This window comes from Tupaia chinensis, unplaced genomic scaffold, assembly GCF_000334495.1.
Source record: "Tupaia chinensis unplaced genomic scaffold, TupChi_1.0 Scaffold000272_1, whole genome shotgun sequence".
NCBI lineage: Eukaryota > Metazoa > Chordata > Mammalia > Scandentia > Tupaiidae > Tupaia > Tupaia belangeri.
The window spans coordinates 6,962,209-6,982,838 of NW_006159754.1; the positions used below are offsets into that span (position 1 = coordinate 6,962,209).

At 40.0% G+C, this 20,630-nt stretch overlaps 1 protein-coding gene across 2 annotated transcripts in view; it reads left to right on the forward strand.

Annotated features, from left to right (window-relative positions):
- The window catches only part of KCNAB1 (potassium voltage-gated channel subfamily A regulatory beta subunit 1), a 423,260-nt gene that overhangs the window by 284,796 nt on the left and 117,834 nt on the right, over nt 1-20,630 (forward strand). For both annotated transcript variants that reach the window (XM_006149769.3, XM_006149770.3), the window contains exon 2: nt 7,266-7,309. In XM_006149769.3, the coding sequence (XP_006149831.1) occupies nt 7,266-7,309 (44 nt within the window). The remainder of the gene's footprint in view (nt 1-7,265; nt 7,310-20,630) is intronic.

Sequence of the window (20,630 nt, forward strand, 5' to 3'; positions counted from 1 at the left end):
CACAGATGGGTCCTAACTCTTTCGTTTCTCCAATGTACTCTACTTCAATGAAACACATCCCTCTTCACTGCCCATGTCAGAAACCCAAAAATGGCCCATTAATCCTCTTTTACTCTCATGTTCAGCCAAACACCAAGTCCTATGAACTTTTACTGGTTAAGAATATCTGGAATCATTCTCACTTGTTCTATCACCATGAAATCCAATTTCAAGATACCATGATTTCTCATCACAATTATTCAAGTGACCTCCTAGCCCCTTCTCTTGCCTCCCTTCTACCCATTTCTCTTGCTTAAGGTTTACAGTAGTTTTCCAACCATTCTTCATACCAAGGCCATCGTAACATAACCCATAAGGCTTTGTTTGATCCCCTATCCACTAGACTCCTCTGGACTCACTTTACCCTTTGCTTGTACTTTTCCATTGCCTAAATCTCCTTTCAGTTCAATTACTCATGCATCCTCCAGTCTCTAAGCCTTCTGGTATGCTGTTCATGCTGCCTGAAATGCCAATTCCTACTGTCTTTACTAAGTTACTTTCTATTCTTCCTTTGGATCTCAGTTTAAACGTCACTTCTCTAGAGAAGCTTTTTCTAACCAACAAACCAGGACAACTTCCTCAATATCCTAATTTTACATTTAGTCATACTATCCTTTTATTCTTTATCTCTACTCCTATGATGTAAGCTCCAATAGAGCTACAACTATCTGCTATTCAACCCATCCTTGCAGCCTAGTTCAAGGCCCGGTACACAGTTGAATTTCAACACATCTCTTCTGAACAAATTAATTATTTACAGGAAGGTTTCTTTTTGCAATATTTCTCTATATTTTTCTAGAAGGATACAGATCAATAGGTGATTTTGCATATCCAAAGAAAATCAATAAGAACTTAGCTGGAATTAGCAAGTGATAACTGACTTAACCTTTAAATGAAAGAATCTGAAAGAATCCTAGTCTACTTCGTTGCTATTCGAATAGATTAAAAAAAATAAAAGACAAAGTTTCATGTGAGACCTGTCAATATCTGTCATCAAAACGCATGGCTAACTCACTTCTGAGCCTGGTGCTTTCTAAATGAGTCATTATTCACTTACCAACAGTGATGAACAAGGCCCTCATAAGAAAACACTATTACCATTTGTAGTTACCTTCATGCTGTCAAACTATTCATTTCTCAACAATAATTAAAGTCAGATGGCTGACAAGCAATCATGCTTTCTGCTCTGGGCTTTTCAAAAAATAGTAAATATACATCTCTACTTTAAAAAACCCAAACCCCAGATTTGACTAGTAACTTCAAGGTAAGGCATGGCACATAGCAGAGTGAGGCTTGGAAGATCAGATATTCAAATAGAGTGGGGCAGCTCACGGTGTACTAATTTGACCGTGTGAAAAACCAGGTCAGACCCAATTTGTTTCTGCCAGCCTGACCTGGCCATGGGGGCTCCTGACATATGTTCTCAGTCCCTCTCTATTGTGTCAACCTTTAAATCAGGGAGTGTGTCCTATGTCATATGCTGCTTTTTTGGTCAAATGCAAGGCATATATTTTAGCTACCTACTCCTCTCTCCCAAGCAGTTTGAAACTGTAAATAATGTCTAAGATACACACATTCAGAAGCAAGTAATTTAAAACAACACATTGGAGCTGGTAATCTTCTGCTTTTAGCATCTTTGGTTTGTAAAAGAGCTGTGTGTGTCAGAGTGGCATGTGTGATGATAATGTGCCTAAGTGATGCATGATTTCAGTTCTACTACTTTATCACTGCCTTAAAAACAGAGCCTGCTGGGAACCAGCAGTTAGCGTAATGGCTATGTCGCTGGACTCCCACGTAGTCGACCGCGGTTCGTGTCCCGGATCCGGTGGCTTAAAACTCACGCCGGGCGCGTGTGCGTGTGTGCCCAAGATCCCGAGAGGAGAATGGAGGAGAAGGGATTGCAGCGTGACCATCCCCCCTGGGGGGTGATTTCTCGCTTTCTGTCTCTATGTCTCTGTCTGTCTGGCGAGCGCACGTGCCCTACAGTGAAAATCTCTCCAAAAAAAAAAAAAAAAAAAAACAGAGCCTGCTGGATGCTCCATACAATAGCACTAGAAATGACACTTATTGCTCTGTCATGGAACTAACCATTGCCCTAAGTCACTGAGTAAACAGCCATGGAGTCACTGAGTGGGCAGTCTGCTTTCAGAAAGAAAAGGAGAAATACAACCTTTGAGTTCTCAAGAAGCTAGCTCTCTTCTCAATAACTCTCCCTAAGATTTAGGATTTCCAAAATCTGACTGAAAAAAATAAGTGTCCCAGGCCCCCATATTGATGTCATTCATGTCTAATATTAGCAGCAGATCAGTTCAGGTTCACCTGGAAAAGAGAAGCTTTTATTTTGAGTTGAACAGTAGCAGATACTAAAAATGAGCATGGTGAGACTTCCTTCTGGTATATCTGACACAGATAAAATAGGTAACCCTTGCAGTGAAACTATTTTGAATCATATAGGAAAGAAATTCAATCTAATTGGAGTTGGATGTGCTTATAGAATTTTTATGTAGCCTTACTCATATGAACACTGAGGAATTAAAAAAAAATGAAATTACATAAAGTTGTCTTGCATGATCTTGTCACACAAGATTATGCAAAGTTCATGTGGGTGCCATGAGTATGTGTTATAGCCCAGCATGGTGGCTAAACTTGGCCACTATTTGATGTGATAGCCACACAAACAAGCTACAGAATGATATTTTGGACTCATTAGATCAAATGTGTCAATAGAAGTATCAAGACTTTTATCATCTACTAGAGCTAAATGGATCAGAGTAACTGGTTAAATGCCATATGTCTACTCAATATTGCACAGACCCGGACAGAGGCAGAAGGATGCAGATGCACCACTTGGATCACAGAAAAAGGATTAAAATTCTTTGCCCTGCATTAGAGGTAGCTAGCTCCTACTACTTTCTCCATCTGCAAAGTGAAGGGCACCATTACATATTAAGTGTGTTGTAGAGACCAGCAGATGTCATAATGGTTACATTGCAGAACTCCCATGTAGTTGACTGTGGTTCACATCCCAGGCCCAGCAGCTTAAAACTCATGCCAGGCATGTGTGTGTGTGCATGCCTAAAATTCTGAGAGGAGAATGGAGGAGAAGGGATTGCGGTGTGATTATCTGCCCTGTGGGGGCCGGAGGGGCTGATTTCTCGCTTTCTGCCTCTCTGTCTCTTTGGCAAGTATACACAACCTTTAGCCAATATATATATATATATATATATATATATATATATATATATACACACACACACACACACACACACATACCACTTAAATCTCAGCACCTGGACAAACGAAAGGCAATACACTTACAGGTCCATGTATCTCTCATACAAAGAAAATGCCTAAGATGCCCACCTGAATTTGAAAACCTTTCCCTCTAGATATCAAACGAAATCTTTAGAGAAATAATTAAAGGAATTAAAGAGTTAAGGGAAATAACACCAAGGTTTAAGGTGGGAATCTATCACCACTGTATCAATATTTGCCTAATTGAAATTTTCTTACATTTTAAAACCTTCTAAGGCTTTCATTCCAGAAAATATGTCCTGAGTGTTTAATTAGCAGTGGAAAGAAGATCAACTACATTTAGTACTTGCTACTTTGCAGTTTGTTATTGCTCATAGTTCTTTGTTCAGTCGTCTAGACCCATAACAGAGTGACTATTATCTTCTTAGATTGTTTCCATGGGAATATAGGGCAGGTCTCCCCACGCTGAGTGCTGAGATACTGCTCTGTAGGTACCCAGTGATGTAACCTTGCCCTCTCTGAGTTTATTACAAAAATCTCTGATTATAAAGCCTTAGTTTAGAACTGTCTTGCTCCACAGTTTTATGCACCAAGTCTAGCTTCCCTATTGTTCTCAAAACCACAAAAGGTATCAAAAATCACAAGAAAACCCTTACCTAGATCCCTTTCCCTATGATACCCACAAAGTTATGCGAAAGGAAGCCTGAGGTAGCTTGCCCCTAAAACGTTACAAGCTCACAAAGCTCTCCATAAGCAAAGCTCTCCCCAGTAGTACATACCCCACTGAGAGGCTCCTTGTTCACTTCTGTATTCCCATGACCTAAGACATTGCCCAGAATATGGCAATCTCTCAATAAATATTTATCAATTCATTAGTGAATGTCTCTATATGGAAGACAAAGTTATTCGCTTTTTTTTTAAAATTTTGTTTTGTTTTGGTGTGTTTGTTTTGGTTTGGCTTTAACCTTTTTAAAATTCTCCCAACTATATAGCTTTTGTTCTTGATTCCTATCCTTTAAAATCAGACTTGCAGATTACAAAGGAAGTTCTTGTGGTTGTACATCCTATGGATTTTGAGAAACTACTCAAAGAAAATTTCTTATGAAAGTCATTTGTATGAGAAATCCAATTAACTTTCTCCTAGTTAGTATTTCCAAATATTTTTCACATGCACCTTTATGTGACAGTTTTCTTGCAGTTATATTTGTAATGTTGCAGAAAACCAGACGCCAAAGAGGAATGGAAAGCAGCATTCAGAGAGATTAGGAGAACTGTTCATTACACTGGAGGGCATGGAGGAGTTAGCACTCTGAATCTCTGGCTCTGACTGGAAGTTGGACATGGTCTTTTATGGGGGGATTGGGGAAGGGGAAGTCCTGGGATAGGGAATGGGCTCAGAACCCGCCCTATGCAGCATCAAAGGGTGGAGTCAGAGACGCAGGAAGTCTAATCTATTGAAGGTACTAATCTATCCAAGGTTTCAGGTTATCCTGTAACTCCCGGGAGGGGAAGTAAGTTTGCCAGAGGGCAAAAATTTCAGGCAGCTATCAGCCCTGGGTTATTTATGAATTTGGGGTCCTTCTATATCATTAATGTCATTCAGTTAAAATTCAATTTAATTGGGGCCAGCAGATGGTGTGGTGGTTATGGGCACTGGACTCTCACATGGCCAACAGCGGCTTGAGTCCTGGACCTGGCAGCTTGCTTTCTCATTTTCTTTTCTCACTGTCATTCTGTCCCTCTCTGGTCAAACTAAAATAACTTTTTTTAAAAAGTTAAAATAATTCTTTTTTAAAATTCCAGTTTAATTAATTATTCCATGAATATTCAATGACTATGGGAAAATTCAGAACCATGTCTATGAGAGGGCCAACCCATTAAGAACACACCAAAAATCTTTATGCCTTGCAGTTGCTCACTGCACATTATCACCTTCTGATGCTCCCACAGGGATACTAGGTGAACAGCACAGGTGTCAACAGACCATCTTACTAATGAAAAAATCAAACCCCAGAAAAAGGCAGTGATTTCCCTAAGGTCTCTCAGCTAATTGTGCCAGTGGGTCAAAAAATAAGGTCTTTCAACTTTGCATTGTGATGCACTTTTGACAACTCTGTGAAATTAAATGTGTTGTTTAGATGGCCTTTTATACACGACAATAACAAGCAGAACAAAGAAATACAATGCAAAAATGAGAGTACTAATTGTTAACCTAGAAAAACAACATTGACGATGAATCAAGGGGAATCTGGGGAAGTGAGCTGCTATACTCAGAGCAGCTTGCAAAGTTCCATGTTGTTTTGCTTGGAGTGAAAGCAAGAAGGGAAGTTGTAGTCTTATGATAGTATCTGATCAGACAATAAAGGATGCATCATTTAATAGATAATTTTACAATGATTTCAGCTTTACCTTTGGGTCCCTGGAATAATTCTATGAGACCTCCTCATTGAGAATTTGTGGATTAAATCTGTATCTTCACAATGTATAGTTACTAGAATTTCTTGGACCAGCCTTGTGGCCTAGTGGTTAAGAGAGCTGGATTCCATTTGGGCAAGTATGGTTTGAATATCAGCCCAGGATGCTTGGAAATATGTTGGACCTGTGTGTGTGTGCATACCCCAGATCCTGACAGGATGGGGAGATGGAGAAGAGGATTGCAGCAGGACCACATCCCACTGGAAGTTGTATGGACAGAAGTCTGACTGCTTTTTCCTATTTTTCCAAAGTCCTTTCCAGAGGGTCTAGGGAGAGTCATGCCCACAGATGTTGACAAACCACTTTGGTCCATTAGTAACAGGATTCTTCCTATAGCCTGCCCTTGACATAGTATTGGAGTATCTTTGTGAAGTATATTAAGCCTCCTTATCACTGTTAAAGTACATTCCTTTCTGATCTCAGCAAGCTTCCTTTTCCAATGACCACCGTAAAAGCTGTAAAACCCACCTATAACCTACAATCCCCACCTTCGGCATGTCTCACCTTTTTGGGCCAGACCAATGGAAAAACTTCACTGAATTAAAAACTCTGTCTCTTGCTCTCAAATCAAATAAAAAGGAACCCCTATACCTGATCACCCTGAGAGAGAAAGGGGCCTAGGTCACTCATACTCTATTTGGAAATAAACCACATTAATTATTAATTTTTTAGAGTTGGTTATTTTCCATCTACAGTTGCTTTCTTCCTTTCCCTTTCTCTCTCTGGCAAGAGTATGTGACCTCTGGCAATTAAGCAAAACAAAACACTAGAGTTCCTATTTCTATCCCTATTTAGAGATCAAAATGTTTTTCTTTTCCTTGACAAGCTTTTAGGGATAAAAACAAAGAATGTTGAGGAAGAAGAAAAGAATCATTTTTAAAAGAACTATTTGACTTTCCTGTGGTGATTTTATGTAACTCTGTATATAAAATAACACAGTGGTGATAACCCAAAGAATAGTTTTATATTTGTTCATTTAATAATCCCTGTATGCTTTAAAGTCAGTTTGTTAGTCAGTAAGTCAACACACTTATTAAAGGGTCTGTGTGTCAGGCTTTGCTGATGAAGAGTGAGTGAATGATTGGTGAGTAAGGTGAAGTTTCTTGTCCTCAGGACATTCACATTCTAGAAGAAAAAAGACAATAAATGTGTGAACAAATTATCTGGTAGTTGGGAAAGTCATGATGTATTTTTTCATAGGAAAATATGTCATGACTTTCCTGACAACCTAATAATAAAGATTATTTGGGAATTAAAAGCTGTATTTTATGAGAGACATTTTGTTCTTGTGCTGAGCTTGGGCAGATTTCAAGCTTGCCAGTGTCCAAACGGTGATGAGACAGAGACTCTTCTCCAGGCCGTAGCCTGCATTTGCAGCTTTGCCTCCATCATGACTGTTAGCAAGAATAGTGCCCCCCAAAGTGAGATAGAGTGAGCTGAATGTGTGGGCTCATCTGAGAAAATGATGACCATGTGTTGCATTGTTTTTATTCCAGGAATCTTGGAAAATCGGGACTCAGAGTTTCTTGCTTGGGTCTTGGTAAGTACTCAGGGTGTCCTGTGGGGGTGGGCTGGAGGGTGTGAGACTGGGAAGGATACCAGGGCTGACTGTGGCACAGATCAGGATAAACTCTCCAGTGAGGAGGAGACTTACCAACCAACACTGCCTTCCTTGTCCTTCCAAGCCTTTCCTGCCCCACATGACCCTCTCCCCATCTAGGCCCAAGCAGTCCCTGAGTTTGTGGTGCCACAGGGGGGTTCACAGAGCAGAAAGCAGCCTCACATTAAAACACATCTTAGAGGAAGACTCATACATCCCTCCCATTTAGTCAGTGTGAAGGATCTCATAGTATGCACCTACATGTTCACCACATACCTCCTTCCATTCACTTGGATTTTTTCCATCTTTATTTTTCCTTGGTTAATTTCTTTACTTTTTTTATAGTGTTATGCATTTCATGCACTTTTATAATCTTGGGAGGTGAAGTGACATACACACACATTAATAAATAAAAATTATTATTCCTACCCCAAAATATAAATATTTAAAGAGGGCTATGTAGAGATAACAACTCTCAGCATAGGGATGAATTTAAAATGGCAAAATCTGGGGATGAAACCTGGGGAGGCATGAGGCTTTCAGATATTCCCTAGACATGGGAAAAGGCAGCCTGGGTGTTCAGGTCATTAAGCATCTTCAGGACTATCCCTGTAACCTAAGAGAGTATAAACCAACATGGTAGCTGAGGAAATAGTGAGAAGTGGTCAGATTAGGTCTGTGTTTTGTTTTTGTTTTTGTTTTTTTCACCAGAGGGTGCATGTGTTCACCAGAGAGAGACAGAGGGGTCAGTGAGGATCCCCACAGGAAATGGTTACACAACAATCCCTTCTCCTCCATTTCTCCCTCCTTTGGGAATTTTGGGGACACAAACACATGCACCCAGCCTGTTTCTCAAGCTACTGAGTCTTGACCATAACTGCACTGTTGACCACGTGGGATGTGGTTGCCTTAATGACCGAACCACAGAGCTGGCCCAGGTCTTTGGTTTGAATCTAGAACTTGGAAGACTTTCTGTTGGATTCTATGTGGAATGTGAGAAAAAAGAAGAAAGAAAATGATGATTCTCAAGTTTTAGGGCCTGGCTAACTAAAAGGATTGGGTTACTAGCAAATGAGATATGGAGGAATCAGACAGAAGAAATTTATGGAGGAAGGCAATTAGGAGGTTGATTTTGAACATATTAAGTTCAAGATACCTTTTAGGCATCCAAGAAAAGCTGTCAAATAGGAAATGAGTATGTTACTTATGTTACTCTAGAGTTTAGGAAGGAGATCTGGGCTAGATCTATAAATGTGGGAGTCATTCACACATTGATGCTATTTAAGCTATACTACTGAGTGAGATTAATGAGTGAGTGGAGATTATAAAATTGAGGCATGTTTTCTGAGTCCTAGAATATCCAACATTAGACTGGAAAAATGAACCAACAAAGAAACAGAAAGCAAGTATCCAATGCAGTGGGAACATGGTAGAATCAGGAGAGAATGGAGTCCTGGAATCCAAGTAAGGGAAACGTTTTCAAGAGTATTGGGTGGCCAGTCCCACCAAATGTAGCTCATATATGAGGCAAGATGTGAGGACCAAGAATCAACCATAGATTTCACCAATACGAAAATCACTGATGACTTTGAAAGGATCAGTTTGACAGAGAAGTAGGAGCTAAAGCATCAGTGGACTGGGCTCAATGGAGAATGGAAAGAAAAAAGTGGATGCTACTCTTTTGATGAAGACTGCCATAAAGAGAAGCAGAGAAATGGAGTGACGCTGGCTAGGCAAGGTTGGACAGAGAGGTTGTTTTTATATGTGGGTGATATTATACCATATTTATATGCTGATGAGGAAATCCTTTCTAGGAGAAAAAAAAATGATACAGGAAGAGAAAGAAAATATCTGGAATGATTTCTCAGGGACAAAAGAAGTCCATGAACAGACAGTAATATAAAAGAAGGCAGAGTACATGGCCTTGAGGTTAGCAGAGGGATTGGTGGTGGTGGGAGGGTGGTATCTTGTTGAAGTTCTCTTCTATTTTTTCTGTATTCTCAGTAGAAGTCAGAAGCAAGGTCAGAAGCTGTTAGTGAGAATGAGAAGGAAGCACTGGAACCTTAAGGAGAGAGGGGGTGTGTAGGTGAACAGAAGAGTGAATTGATTATGGGTAGGCATCATGGTGGCCAGACGGTTTTAAGAATATGCTGAAGACTTGTACTAATCAATTTACTGTGAGACCATGTCTGTGTCTGTGTGTTGATCCTTCAGCCAAATTTATCTGTGTAAGTTCAGATGGGGTTTTGTAAGATGAGAAGGAAAGGGCAAGGAAGCTGAGGGCTTATATAAGGCAGTTACTATAGTAATGGACCTTGGAATTTAAACTGAGTAGGAAGGAAAATCAGGACTAAAGCCTGCAAGAGCCAAGATCTAAAATGGAGAAACTGTGGGATGGTAAAAATTGGGTAGAATCAATATATCCCAGAGGGACCAGTGGATTATTGGAGTTAAGATTATTAGAGATAGTAAGTTTTAAGGACAGAAAGTGGTATTGGAGAGGAGAGTGCAGCAGGTGGCACGGTGGCTAAGATGCTGGACTCCCACGTGATTGACTGTAGCTCAAGTCTCAGACCAAGTGGCCTGAAAATCACTGGACACATGTGCATGCATCCTAAAATCTCAAGAGGAAAATGGAAGAGAAGTGATTGCAGTATGGCCATGCCCCTGGGAGGTGATCTCTCACTTTCCCTCTCACTGTCTCTCTCCAATGAGCACACACACCATATGACCAAAAAAAAAAAAAAAAATGTGGCATTTGGAAAGAGGACTGCTTGAAATTGAAGTTATAGAGAAATTCAGTTATCAATGGTGACAAATTCTAAGGTGTGTCCACTAGGACAGAGCAGATAAGGTTGTGGTGAAGGTAAGATCAATGGAGAAGAGATCAAGAAACTGAGAGGTGATGGTGCAGGAAAGGATCATCCTTTCAGGGTCACTGAAATAACTAAAGTGTGTGTCAAAATGAACACTGAGAAAGTGACAGAGAGACAGGAAGTAAAACTGTCAAAGAATGAGAGACAGTGACTAGGACAAGATGGGCAAGTGACTATAGCCTGGGGAGCCTGATGATGGGGGATGCAGAGTGGTGGTGGGGAGGTGCAGGGGGGTCTTTCAAAAATGCCAAAGGATATGAATGTCTGAGTTTATCTGCTCCTTTCTAATGATCTGACATGGGAGGCGAAGGTAGTCTTCGTTCACATAAATCTTGCTTAATGTATGGCTCTCCTCTTGTTTCAATTTACCTGTATTTCAAAAACTCTGGAGATCATTATCAGGGATAGCCTGACCTTAGGAAGATGTTTTATGGTAAATAATTATTTAGTATTCATTATGAAAGAAACTTCCTATTAATATAGATTAAGAAATAGAGTGAAAAATGGTTGATCAATTATTTCATAGTCAGTATGGCTGGGGAAAAAGTTTATTCCCCAAGTGCATAGAAAATTCAACCCAAAGCCTTCACAACTATAACAAATTCAAGTGCCCATGAAATGCAATATGTAAATGAGTCTCCAGGGGACAGAGTGTAGTTTCTCTAAACCCTACATGTGTGAGCTGCAGGCATGTTAATGAAACAAGCTTGACTCAGGAGCAGCTTCAAGTTTAATCTTCAAGTTTTCCTGAGAGCCTGAACACTTGAGATAAGACCCTATGTGCTAAACAGGAGGAAACAAGGAAGTCCATGGAATTGACTGACTTCATTCAAAATAGGAAACAAAGCTTGACCACCTGAATAAGCACTCTTTGAGCACTTTTATGAGCTACTTCTGTAAGCCAGAGGAGACAAAAACATCACAGAAAGGAATAATGTACCCACCCACCTTAGAAAATTCATCAGGCTCTGCAGACGCCATCTGTCAAATCCAGGTGGAGCTGGCTTTTCTGCTGCAGGTTCAGGATGTTAGCTCAGTCAAGACCATGTTCAATTGAGGGACTGGAAAATAAGTATTAAAATTTCTAGGCAGAAAAACTACAGCGATCTTTTACTGAAATAGTCTAAAGGTCATAATTCAAGCTAACAATTCTGAGTTCCTTCTTTACCAGAGATGGGGAACTGGAAATTCCTTGCCCTGCTAACCTTTCTTTAGATAAACTAAGAGTATGTGTAAATGGAAGCAGAAAGAAAAAGTAAATCAAGAATAATACCTCTGGGGACCAGCAGATGGCATTATGGCTATGTCTCTGGACTCCCATGTAGTCGACCAGAGTTCGAGTCCCGGACCTGGTGGCTTAAACTCATGCCGGGTGTGAGCATGCATGCCCAAGATCCCAAGAGGAGAATGGAGAAGGGATTATGGCATGGCCATCCCCCCTGGAGCGGGGGTGTGATTTCTCCTTGCTTTATTTCTCTTTCTGTCTTTCTGGCGAGCACATGTGCCCTATAGCAAAAAGCTCTCAAAAAAATAAATAAATAAATAAAAAGATACCTCTGAAAGAACACAACTTTGTCAAGGAGAGAAATGGGGAAAAACATTAAGTGCCCAATCATAGCTATGGGTTGCCATGGGTGCCGTGGTTTGTAAATATACTGCCCACTGCTATCAAGACCTGAAGTCAAAGAAACTAATGGAAAAGGAGTAAACTCACCAGAGAATGACTCAAAGTCATCCCAGTATAGTAGCAGGCGGTATTGTCTTACGCGAGAGGAAAAGTAGAATGTACACATGCATTCATTCTTATGGAAATATTATGAAGCCAGGCATTATGCTGGTCACAGAGGATACTAAGATCAAGACATCATGGACCCGGCCCTTGAGTTGCTCACAGAGTAGTGGGAGTTAAGCGTACCAAAACAAACTGACAATATATTTGACAGATGCTGTAATGCAAAGTACAGGGTGAACCAAGCATGAGGAAAGTCTCCTGGGAAATTCTGGATAACTTCACAGAAGATGTAAGACTTGACTTGAGACTTGAAGGGAGCAATCAAGTGGGGAAGGAGCGCAAATGATTCAAGACAGAGGGAGCCCCCTGGAGGGGAGATCCCTGGGGAAATTACTCATATGTGTAGGATATTATGAGCACAAAAGGTTGGGAAACAGAAAGAAATGAGCCAGAAGGAGAGCTAGGCCTGATCTGACAGCCTTGTGTGTGTTGCTAAAGGCACTTAGCTCTTATCCCCTAGGTCTCTGGCATTCTTCTAAGTCCTCAAGTCCCCAGGTCTCAGGAAATGCTTGGGAATGAGAGTGCCAGGACTCCATCTTCTCCACCCACCTCTCTCCTCCTTTCATTTGTCACAGTTTCCATCAAAGCAGCTCCACTTTGTCTTCATATTATAATTTTTTAAAAATAGACTTTATTTTTAAGAGCAGTTTTGGATTCACAGCAAAATTGAACATAAAGTACAAAGACTTCCCAGATACACGCCCCACCCCACCTCCGTCCTCCAACATGCACTGCCTCCCCTGTAATCAAACTCTGCCACCAGCATGCTGCCCCTGTTCCAACTGATGAACCAACAGTGACACATCATTATCACTCCAAGTCCATTGTTTGCATTAGGTCTTATTCTTGGTGTACTTCCTATGGATTTTGACAAACACATAATGACATGTATCTATCATTATAGCATCATAGAGAATAGTTTTTCCGACCTGAAGTCCTCTAAACTTTGCCTATTTATCTCTCCCCCAACCCCAGACCCTAACAACTACTGATCTTTTTACTCTCTTTATAATTTTACCATTTTTTGGAATGTCATATAGTTTGACTCACACAGTATATAGTCTTTTAGATAGGCTTCTTTCACTTATGTTTAAGTTTCCTCCATGTATTTTTATGGCTTGATACTTCATTTCATTTTTGTGACTCATATTACAATTTTGGAGAGAAAATTATCCTCTCCCTGCCCCATCCTCAAAGTTTTTAAACCTTGTTCTAGATTATAAAGAGTCACAGAGGGACCAGAAGATGATGTAATGGTTACATTGCTGGACTCCCATGTAGTCGATCTTTTCTTTTCATAGACCAGCCAAAATATCTTGGTGTTTTTAACTGTCATTTGCACATACAGTGAAATATTATTATAATATAGCTCCAATGTCATGGGTGGGTGCATTCATTCTCATGTTTAAGCAAGATTATAATTCTTCATACAAATATTAAACAAAAAATATGCCATTTTCTCAAGTTTTTGATAGACACCATTTGACTTCGTAAGTTAAATTCTAGCATTGGCATTTGCATACCTCACAGAAGACATTACAAGATTATCTGTAAGAATAGAAAACATTCAGGAAGAAGAGTTTGGAAAGATTTTTATATCATATCACATTTACCAGTATCATTGCCTAGTTTGTGAAGTTCAGCAGTGTCAAATACACATTTTGTTATCTGTGGAAGTACCTGACCTTTATTTAAAATGTCATTCTCACCTTATTCCCTAAATCATAATCAAAACTGGTTCAATTAATGGTATCTAAAGCAGGTTGGCCAGCTTTTTCTTTTACACCATAGATCATTATGAGATAAAATTCATAAAAACTCTTTCAAAGTAGTTTAATATCGACCTCACATAATTATCATTAATTTGCAATGTATTTTAGAAAATCTATAAACAGAACAAAGCTAGCATAATTTGGAAGATTTTGAAACTGTAATTTGTTTCAGAAATTCTAAATTACCTAAGTTATTTGAATTTCAAACATGTTTTTTTTTTTAAAGTTTATAACCTTTAAGGATATTTATTTGGAAGTAAAAGTACAAAATGCCAAAGGTACTATGAAGTTAATCCAATTTGATGAGTATTAGATTTTTCCTTTATTGCTATTACATATGCCTGAAATAAAGCAACTATAAATAAGGATAACTGTTCATTTAGGAAAGCACTTTACCTTACTAATGTAACTACTTCAGTAATTATATTCAGTTAAATCCTACTTCCTATGGCCAGGGATAAATTACTCCCCCATTATTTCTATCAAAAAATAAATGTTCTATCACTTTAAAGAAAGTGTTTGGTGGGCATATTTATGGATTCTTTCAAATACATTTTGTGTAAGATATCAGGTTTTTGTCCTTTCTTCCCCAAAAATGTTGAAAATGCAAATGTGGCCATTTTATAAATTTATAATTATCTTTCAACATAGGATCAGAAAAGGTAATGCAAATTTTAATAATGTAAAAATGTTCAATGTACTGTACAGAGCTGGGACAAGATTGAGGTGAGCACAGCACCTAAGGCATGAAATTAAGAGTCATTCATGTTCAAGGTCATGCAAGTATCCTGATAGAAAAGTTTCCTGTCTCACTGCCGTTCTGGCCATGGTATATGGAAGATCTATAGAAAAATTAATTACTTTTATTACTTCACTTCATAAACAATTTTAATCTTATCAGAGCAACTACTCTTATTTGACCCAACAAAATGAGGATGATAGTTTATGCACATAATCAGTACACTTGGCACAAAGTAGATCAGTATATTTGTGTGTACCAAGCACTGAAATACAGATACACATAAAAGTGGGAAGCATTTTCTCAAAAATGATGATTTCCTTTTCACAAAAGTCAAACCCCTCTGTGTCATGGTCTGGGAAAGTGAACATTCACTACGTTAAAAATGAACTAAGAGCTTGGTCCATTTGAGTAAATAAAAACAATTTATGCCAAAGAAGTATATAATCCAAAGGAACAGAGCTAGATCAGACTCAAGTTCCACGGATTAAAAGTTACAGGTATATTCTTATAACTGGGGTATCATTATAATGTTATAATCATTAAAAATGTTACAGAAAACAAAACTGAAAGGAAAAAATCTTATTTATAAGCAATGCAGTTTGTTAGCCTACCTCTACAATGTATCCATAAAATTGAAAGGCATCAGGTAATAGAAAGCTGACTTGGGGACCAGGCGGTGGCATAGTAGTTGTGGCATTGCATTCCCATATGGCCAACTGCAGTTCGAGTCCAAGACTCAGCAGCTTGAAACTCATGCTGAGTAAATGTGTGTGCATGTCCAACATCCTGAAAGGTGGATGGAGAAGGAGGGATTGTAGCATGGCCATCCTCCCTGGGGGATTATTTCTGTCTCTCTGTCTTTTTCTGAGTCTCTGGTGAGTGCATGCCCTCTATAGCAAAAATCTAAGAAAAAAAAAAAAACATAGGAACATATGAATCAGAAGTAAGATGTGACCAAACATATGAATCAGAAGTAAGATGTGACCAAATGTGTTAGAATGATTTTCTGGAAGCAATGTGAAGGCTAGATTAGAGAAAAAAGGGTTGATACCAGAGACTAGGAAATTAGTTATGAGTCAATGACAAGTCAATGGTGTGAAAAGATCTAGGGGATGGAGGTGATTATTGTAAAGGTGGAATAAATAGAATCAGTGACCTAGGGATGCAGAATTGAAGCTCTTCCTGAGTGGATAAGGATGCTGAAACTTTTTGGAAGAAACATGCAAGTAGATGAGCTGAAATCTTGGAGAGAGGAAATGCAGGAGGGAGCTGTGAGAGCAGACAGGAATCAGGAGCTCTGGTGGAGAATGATGACCCCAGAACCTCTGACCTTCTGGCTTCCGACAAATTGTAGGGCAAGGGGGACACTGGGAAGACCTCTGGGCTGGAAATACAGATCCAGAAGCTCCGAACAATACTGAATCCGTGGTGGTTGTTGGGGTCACCTAGCAATACAGAAGACTGAACTGTTGGGACAGGCTTAGGACACCTATCTCATGGAGCCTGCCAGATTGCATTCTCCTGGGAGCAGGGACTGACTGTGTCTCTATATGCCTCTATTAAGCTTTTAGCAGAATCACAGTATCTGGCAACGGTTGGCACTCAAAATATTTGTTTAATGAATGACTATATAGATGGATCAATTGCTATGGAATGATAAAAAAAATCAACTGGGTAATAGTGAGGATCCAGCTGAAGTCAGAAATGATGAATTGTTGAGGTCCATTCAGTCCAATTTTTTGCCTTTCCCCAGCAGCATATCAACAAAGAAATGGAAGTGAAGAGCAAATTGAGAAGATATAGAGAAGCTAGTATCAAAGATTATCCTAAAATAGCGTCAGGAATCAGAGAGTCTATTGCACACACAGCGACTTGGAGTCTAGGCTGAGTTGGGGCCCAAAGTTTTATTGGGAGGACTCTCACTCCTTCAGTTAAGAACAGGGCTTCTGCCCATATTCTGAAAGTCTCACATCAGGAGCAAGAGCCTTGTCTGATTCATTGCTGGGAAGGTGACACATCACAGAGGGCAGTTCTATTGGTATTTGAACGGAGCTGACTTTACCCTTCACCATTCCCTCTAGATGTGCTTCCTGGCAGCTAAGATATCTGCAAGAAAAAAATGTATATCATATAAAACTTTATCTGTCAACTTGATTGGGCCATGTAGTGCCCAGATATTTGGTCAAACATTATTCTGGTATGTCCATGATAGAGTTCTGTAGTGAGCTTCATTTGAGCCTATAGACTGAGTGAAGCACATTGTCCTCCCTAATGTGGATGGCTCTTATCCAATCAGGCAAAGACCTAAACAGAACAGAAGGCTGACACTTCCTTGAGCAAGATGTAACTCCTGTCTTGAGCTGGGACATTGGACTTTTCTGGCTTTTAGAATCAAACTGAAACATCAGCTTTTTTCAGGCCTCAAGGCTGCTGGCTTTCAGACTAGAACTACCAGCTCCCCTGGGTCTCTAGCTTGCTAGCTGTAGATCTTGGAATATTTTAGCCTTCATAATTGAATGAACCAATTCCTTATCATTTCTCTCTCTCTCTCTACACACACACATAAACACTCACGCACACACACAAACACACAAACATACACATCCTTTTGGTTCTGTTTCTCTGGAGAATCCTGACTAAACCTGACAAGGCATTTTTGTTGATTCTTTTTAAAAGCATTACATGGGGCTGTAGTTCATCATTAATTTGTATCTGTAAGTTATTGGTATAAATATCACCTATATTTTTGATACATGTGAAATTGCAACTAAAACTGATTTTGCCAATGCTTTCTGAATGAACTGAATATAGTTTTTGTTGGGAAGACTGTATGGGTGTGTGCAGTAAGTGAAATAGGTATTTATAAGAAGTGGTATGGGATCTAGAAAGACACGGAGGGCACAAGTGAGACCTATGCAGTCACTTGCTCATTTTTTAGCTGAGCACATACTGAATCTAGTGTAAAATACCATCATCCCAATTGGAGTTCTCCTGACTATTTCCTGGGCAGGAAGGGCATTTTATGTCTCTCTGCGAGAGTTTTGTCTGGATCTAAACAGTGAAGTGAAGGAAGAACACGCCGTGCTGCAGTGCCCTGTTTCACACAACCTCAGGCTATAATTCCTAGGCTGCTCAAACTTCACCATCACATTTTATGTTCTTTTACAGTCTTTTCACACTTCATCCTCGAGATAATGAAATCATAAAATAAAATATTAAACATCTTGGAGAACATACACTGAGTCTCTCAAGAGGTTATTTCTTCTCAACTCTGGCTCCACATTTGAATGACTTGGCATATTTTTTTAAGCAGAGAACTAGTCTCCACGGAGACCTTCTGGATAAGAAACTCCAGGCACAGATGTTTTTGAAAAGCTTCCTTGATGGTACTGAGGCAGTATCAGGATTAGAACCTGTCATCTTAAACACATGGAAGGAGGTGGAGTAATGTGTGAACTGCTCTCTGGTGAACTAGCGCCAGCAGCCACCATTCTCAACTACTTGGTAGCTGCTATCCTCAGATCTGGCACCTGGCCCAAGGCATTTCTATCTGAACTGGAGTCTCCAAAGAAGAGAATCTGCCCAGCTCAGGGGTGATCTTGGGGCTTCTCTGGAGCCAAAGTCCTAGGGAGACTACTGGGGCAGGCAGGGTGAGCTGACCAACCCTCCCATTTGGCTCCTGCCACCTGGGCCCTAGTCTTGCCTTATGCCCCTCCTTCATCAAGGGAACCTTCTAGAAGAAAAGCAGTGAATCTTAACCAATTGTGTGCATTTTCTTTTAATGCATTACATGTGTGCAGAATACATGCCTGGCTCATCTCCTTCTGCCTTGGAGACACTGTTACTACACTAAATATTTTGACACTAGGAGAACATGACATTAAATATTTAATATGGATGATATTATTTTTATGACAGTCTTCATGATTCCCATTCTTGTTGCTAAGGCTAATGTAAACTAGCCACATCACCTATTGCTGTAACAATAAAACAACAATAATAAGTATTTATAAAGTGCCCCCAAGAGTCTTCAGATGATTTCGAAGTGAAATTTCTTCCCTGAAAGAGTTTACCAATTTTTCTGCATAACACAAGCAGAGTGAACTATCTTAAGACCCAAGTACTCGCAGAATTTAAATGCTGCATAAATATTAAACATACAAGAGAATTTTAAGCTTGTCACTCTTTCTGGAAAGTCGAATTTAAATAAATGCCATGGCACATACCCATGAAAAATGAATAGGCATTTGTAGCTTTACAAAATTATTTACAAATTTTTTTTTCTAATTTTCTACTTTCATGGATAAGAATTGCTGACAACTTGGCTGCTCTCTGAATGATCAGCAGTTTCTGGCCATACGCTTTTGCTGTTGTTAAGAGGGGTCTATTAGGAGTAAAGATAAGGCTGAGGTGAGAGAGTGGCAACCTGATGTTCCTCACATTGTTCATGTTGGATCTTAGGGGAGAACCTGAAGACAAAGGCAGGAAAGTCTCACAGTGTGTTTTAACAACCCGTTAGCATGCATATGAGTACACATACCCTTCATCTCCCTTGGTGCAGCTGCAAAAAGATGTGTAGCCCTCATTTGCTAATTTATGATTCAAAAAATGAAACAAATGGGTTGCAAAACTAACAGGTAGTGGGGAGAGAAGGTCCTCCCCAGGCTTAGATGTGGACAATTTGCTAGAACTGATAACAATTTATAAACACAGTTTCACTAAAGATCGTTGCAGTCATGACAGGGAGAGTTAGTCCTTTACAGATGAGAAAAACAGGACCAGAAAGGGGATATATCTTGTCCAAGGTAGTGGTAGATAACCTTCACCCCTCCATCATAACCCCATCTCCAGGAGCACACAGCCACCATTGTCACCCAGGTCTCTTCACATTCTGAACTTCAGCGTCCTCCGTAAGAATGGCTGGGCCAGGCATATAGTGCCTCTTATAGCTCTAAGAGTTGGTGGGGTGGGCAATGGTCAGGTTCAACTTGACTCGGGAATGAAAGTTAGAGGAATATGCCTTTACTTCTGAACTAGAAAATTCTAGAACTTGAATGATTCCTGGCATTCCTTTACAAATTAGGATGGACAGTGAACTATCAAAGCTGTGCAGATAGAATAGGAGCCAGAAGCCATGTCTCTTGGCCCATGATTAGGTGTTCTTTACTCAAGAGAAATTCCAAAGTAAGAACGCAATTGAGCACAGATGTTTTTTGTGTGTACGTGTGTGGTTGCCATGAATGAAGCCCTTAAGGTCTGCCTTTCCCTCCTCTACACATTGCCCTAAAGACTTACGGAGGTCCCAGGTAGCTCTTGCACTCTGAGAAACAGCCCGACTATGGAATGGACTGTGTATACACAAGTCTATTTGTATTATTCACCCCCAGTTTGCCCTGTGCACTCTGCATTTATAGAAAGATTATTTTCCTAACCTCTATACAGCGTAAAAACCCAAATGAAAGTTTCATGTCAATAAATAATGCAATTGAGTTCCTCTAACAGTGAGGTAAGAAAACGAGATAATCACTCGAGAGGCCGTCCTACAGGGTGGGACTGTGTCTCTGGTATGTTCAGCCTAAGGTTTCAGCAGCCACCTGCAGATAGGAAGCAGCACAAATGCCTGAGGGGGCCCCACTGTTAGTGAACACACAGAGAATCCCAACACCCTTTAGGTATATGGAGTGTATATTAATCAGAAACTTTACACAGCAAGTGAACAGAAATCCAGTTGAAAGGAAAGCAGGAACATTAGTGTAACCAAAACCAGACATTTGTGGGATCACAGAGCACAGTTTCTAGGATCACATAGTCAGAGGGCCCCTGTGAACTACTCCAGATACCAGACTATGAATTTTGCAAGCTGGAGTTTGGTTCCACTCTAGGGCTGCCCTGGCGGTGGCAAGGTGGCTGCCTTCTTCTAAGCCCCAAACCCTATTGGCTCTTGTTGGTTTATGTATTTTTCCCTGAACCAATCACTGAAGGGCTTCAGTCAATCAAGAACCACCCAGAATCTGGGAAAGGGTTTAAATCTACCTGAACTGCATTCTGAGAGTAGGGAAAGGGCTGACTCTAAAGAAAT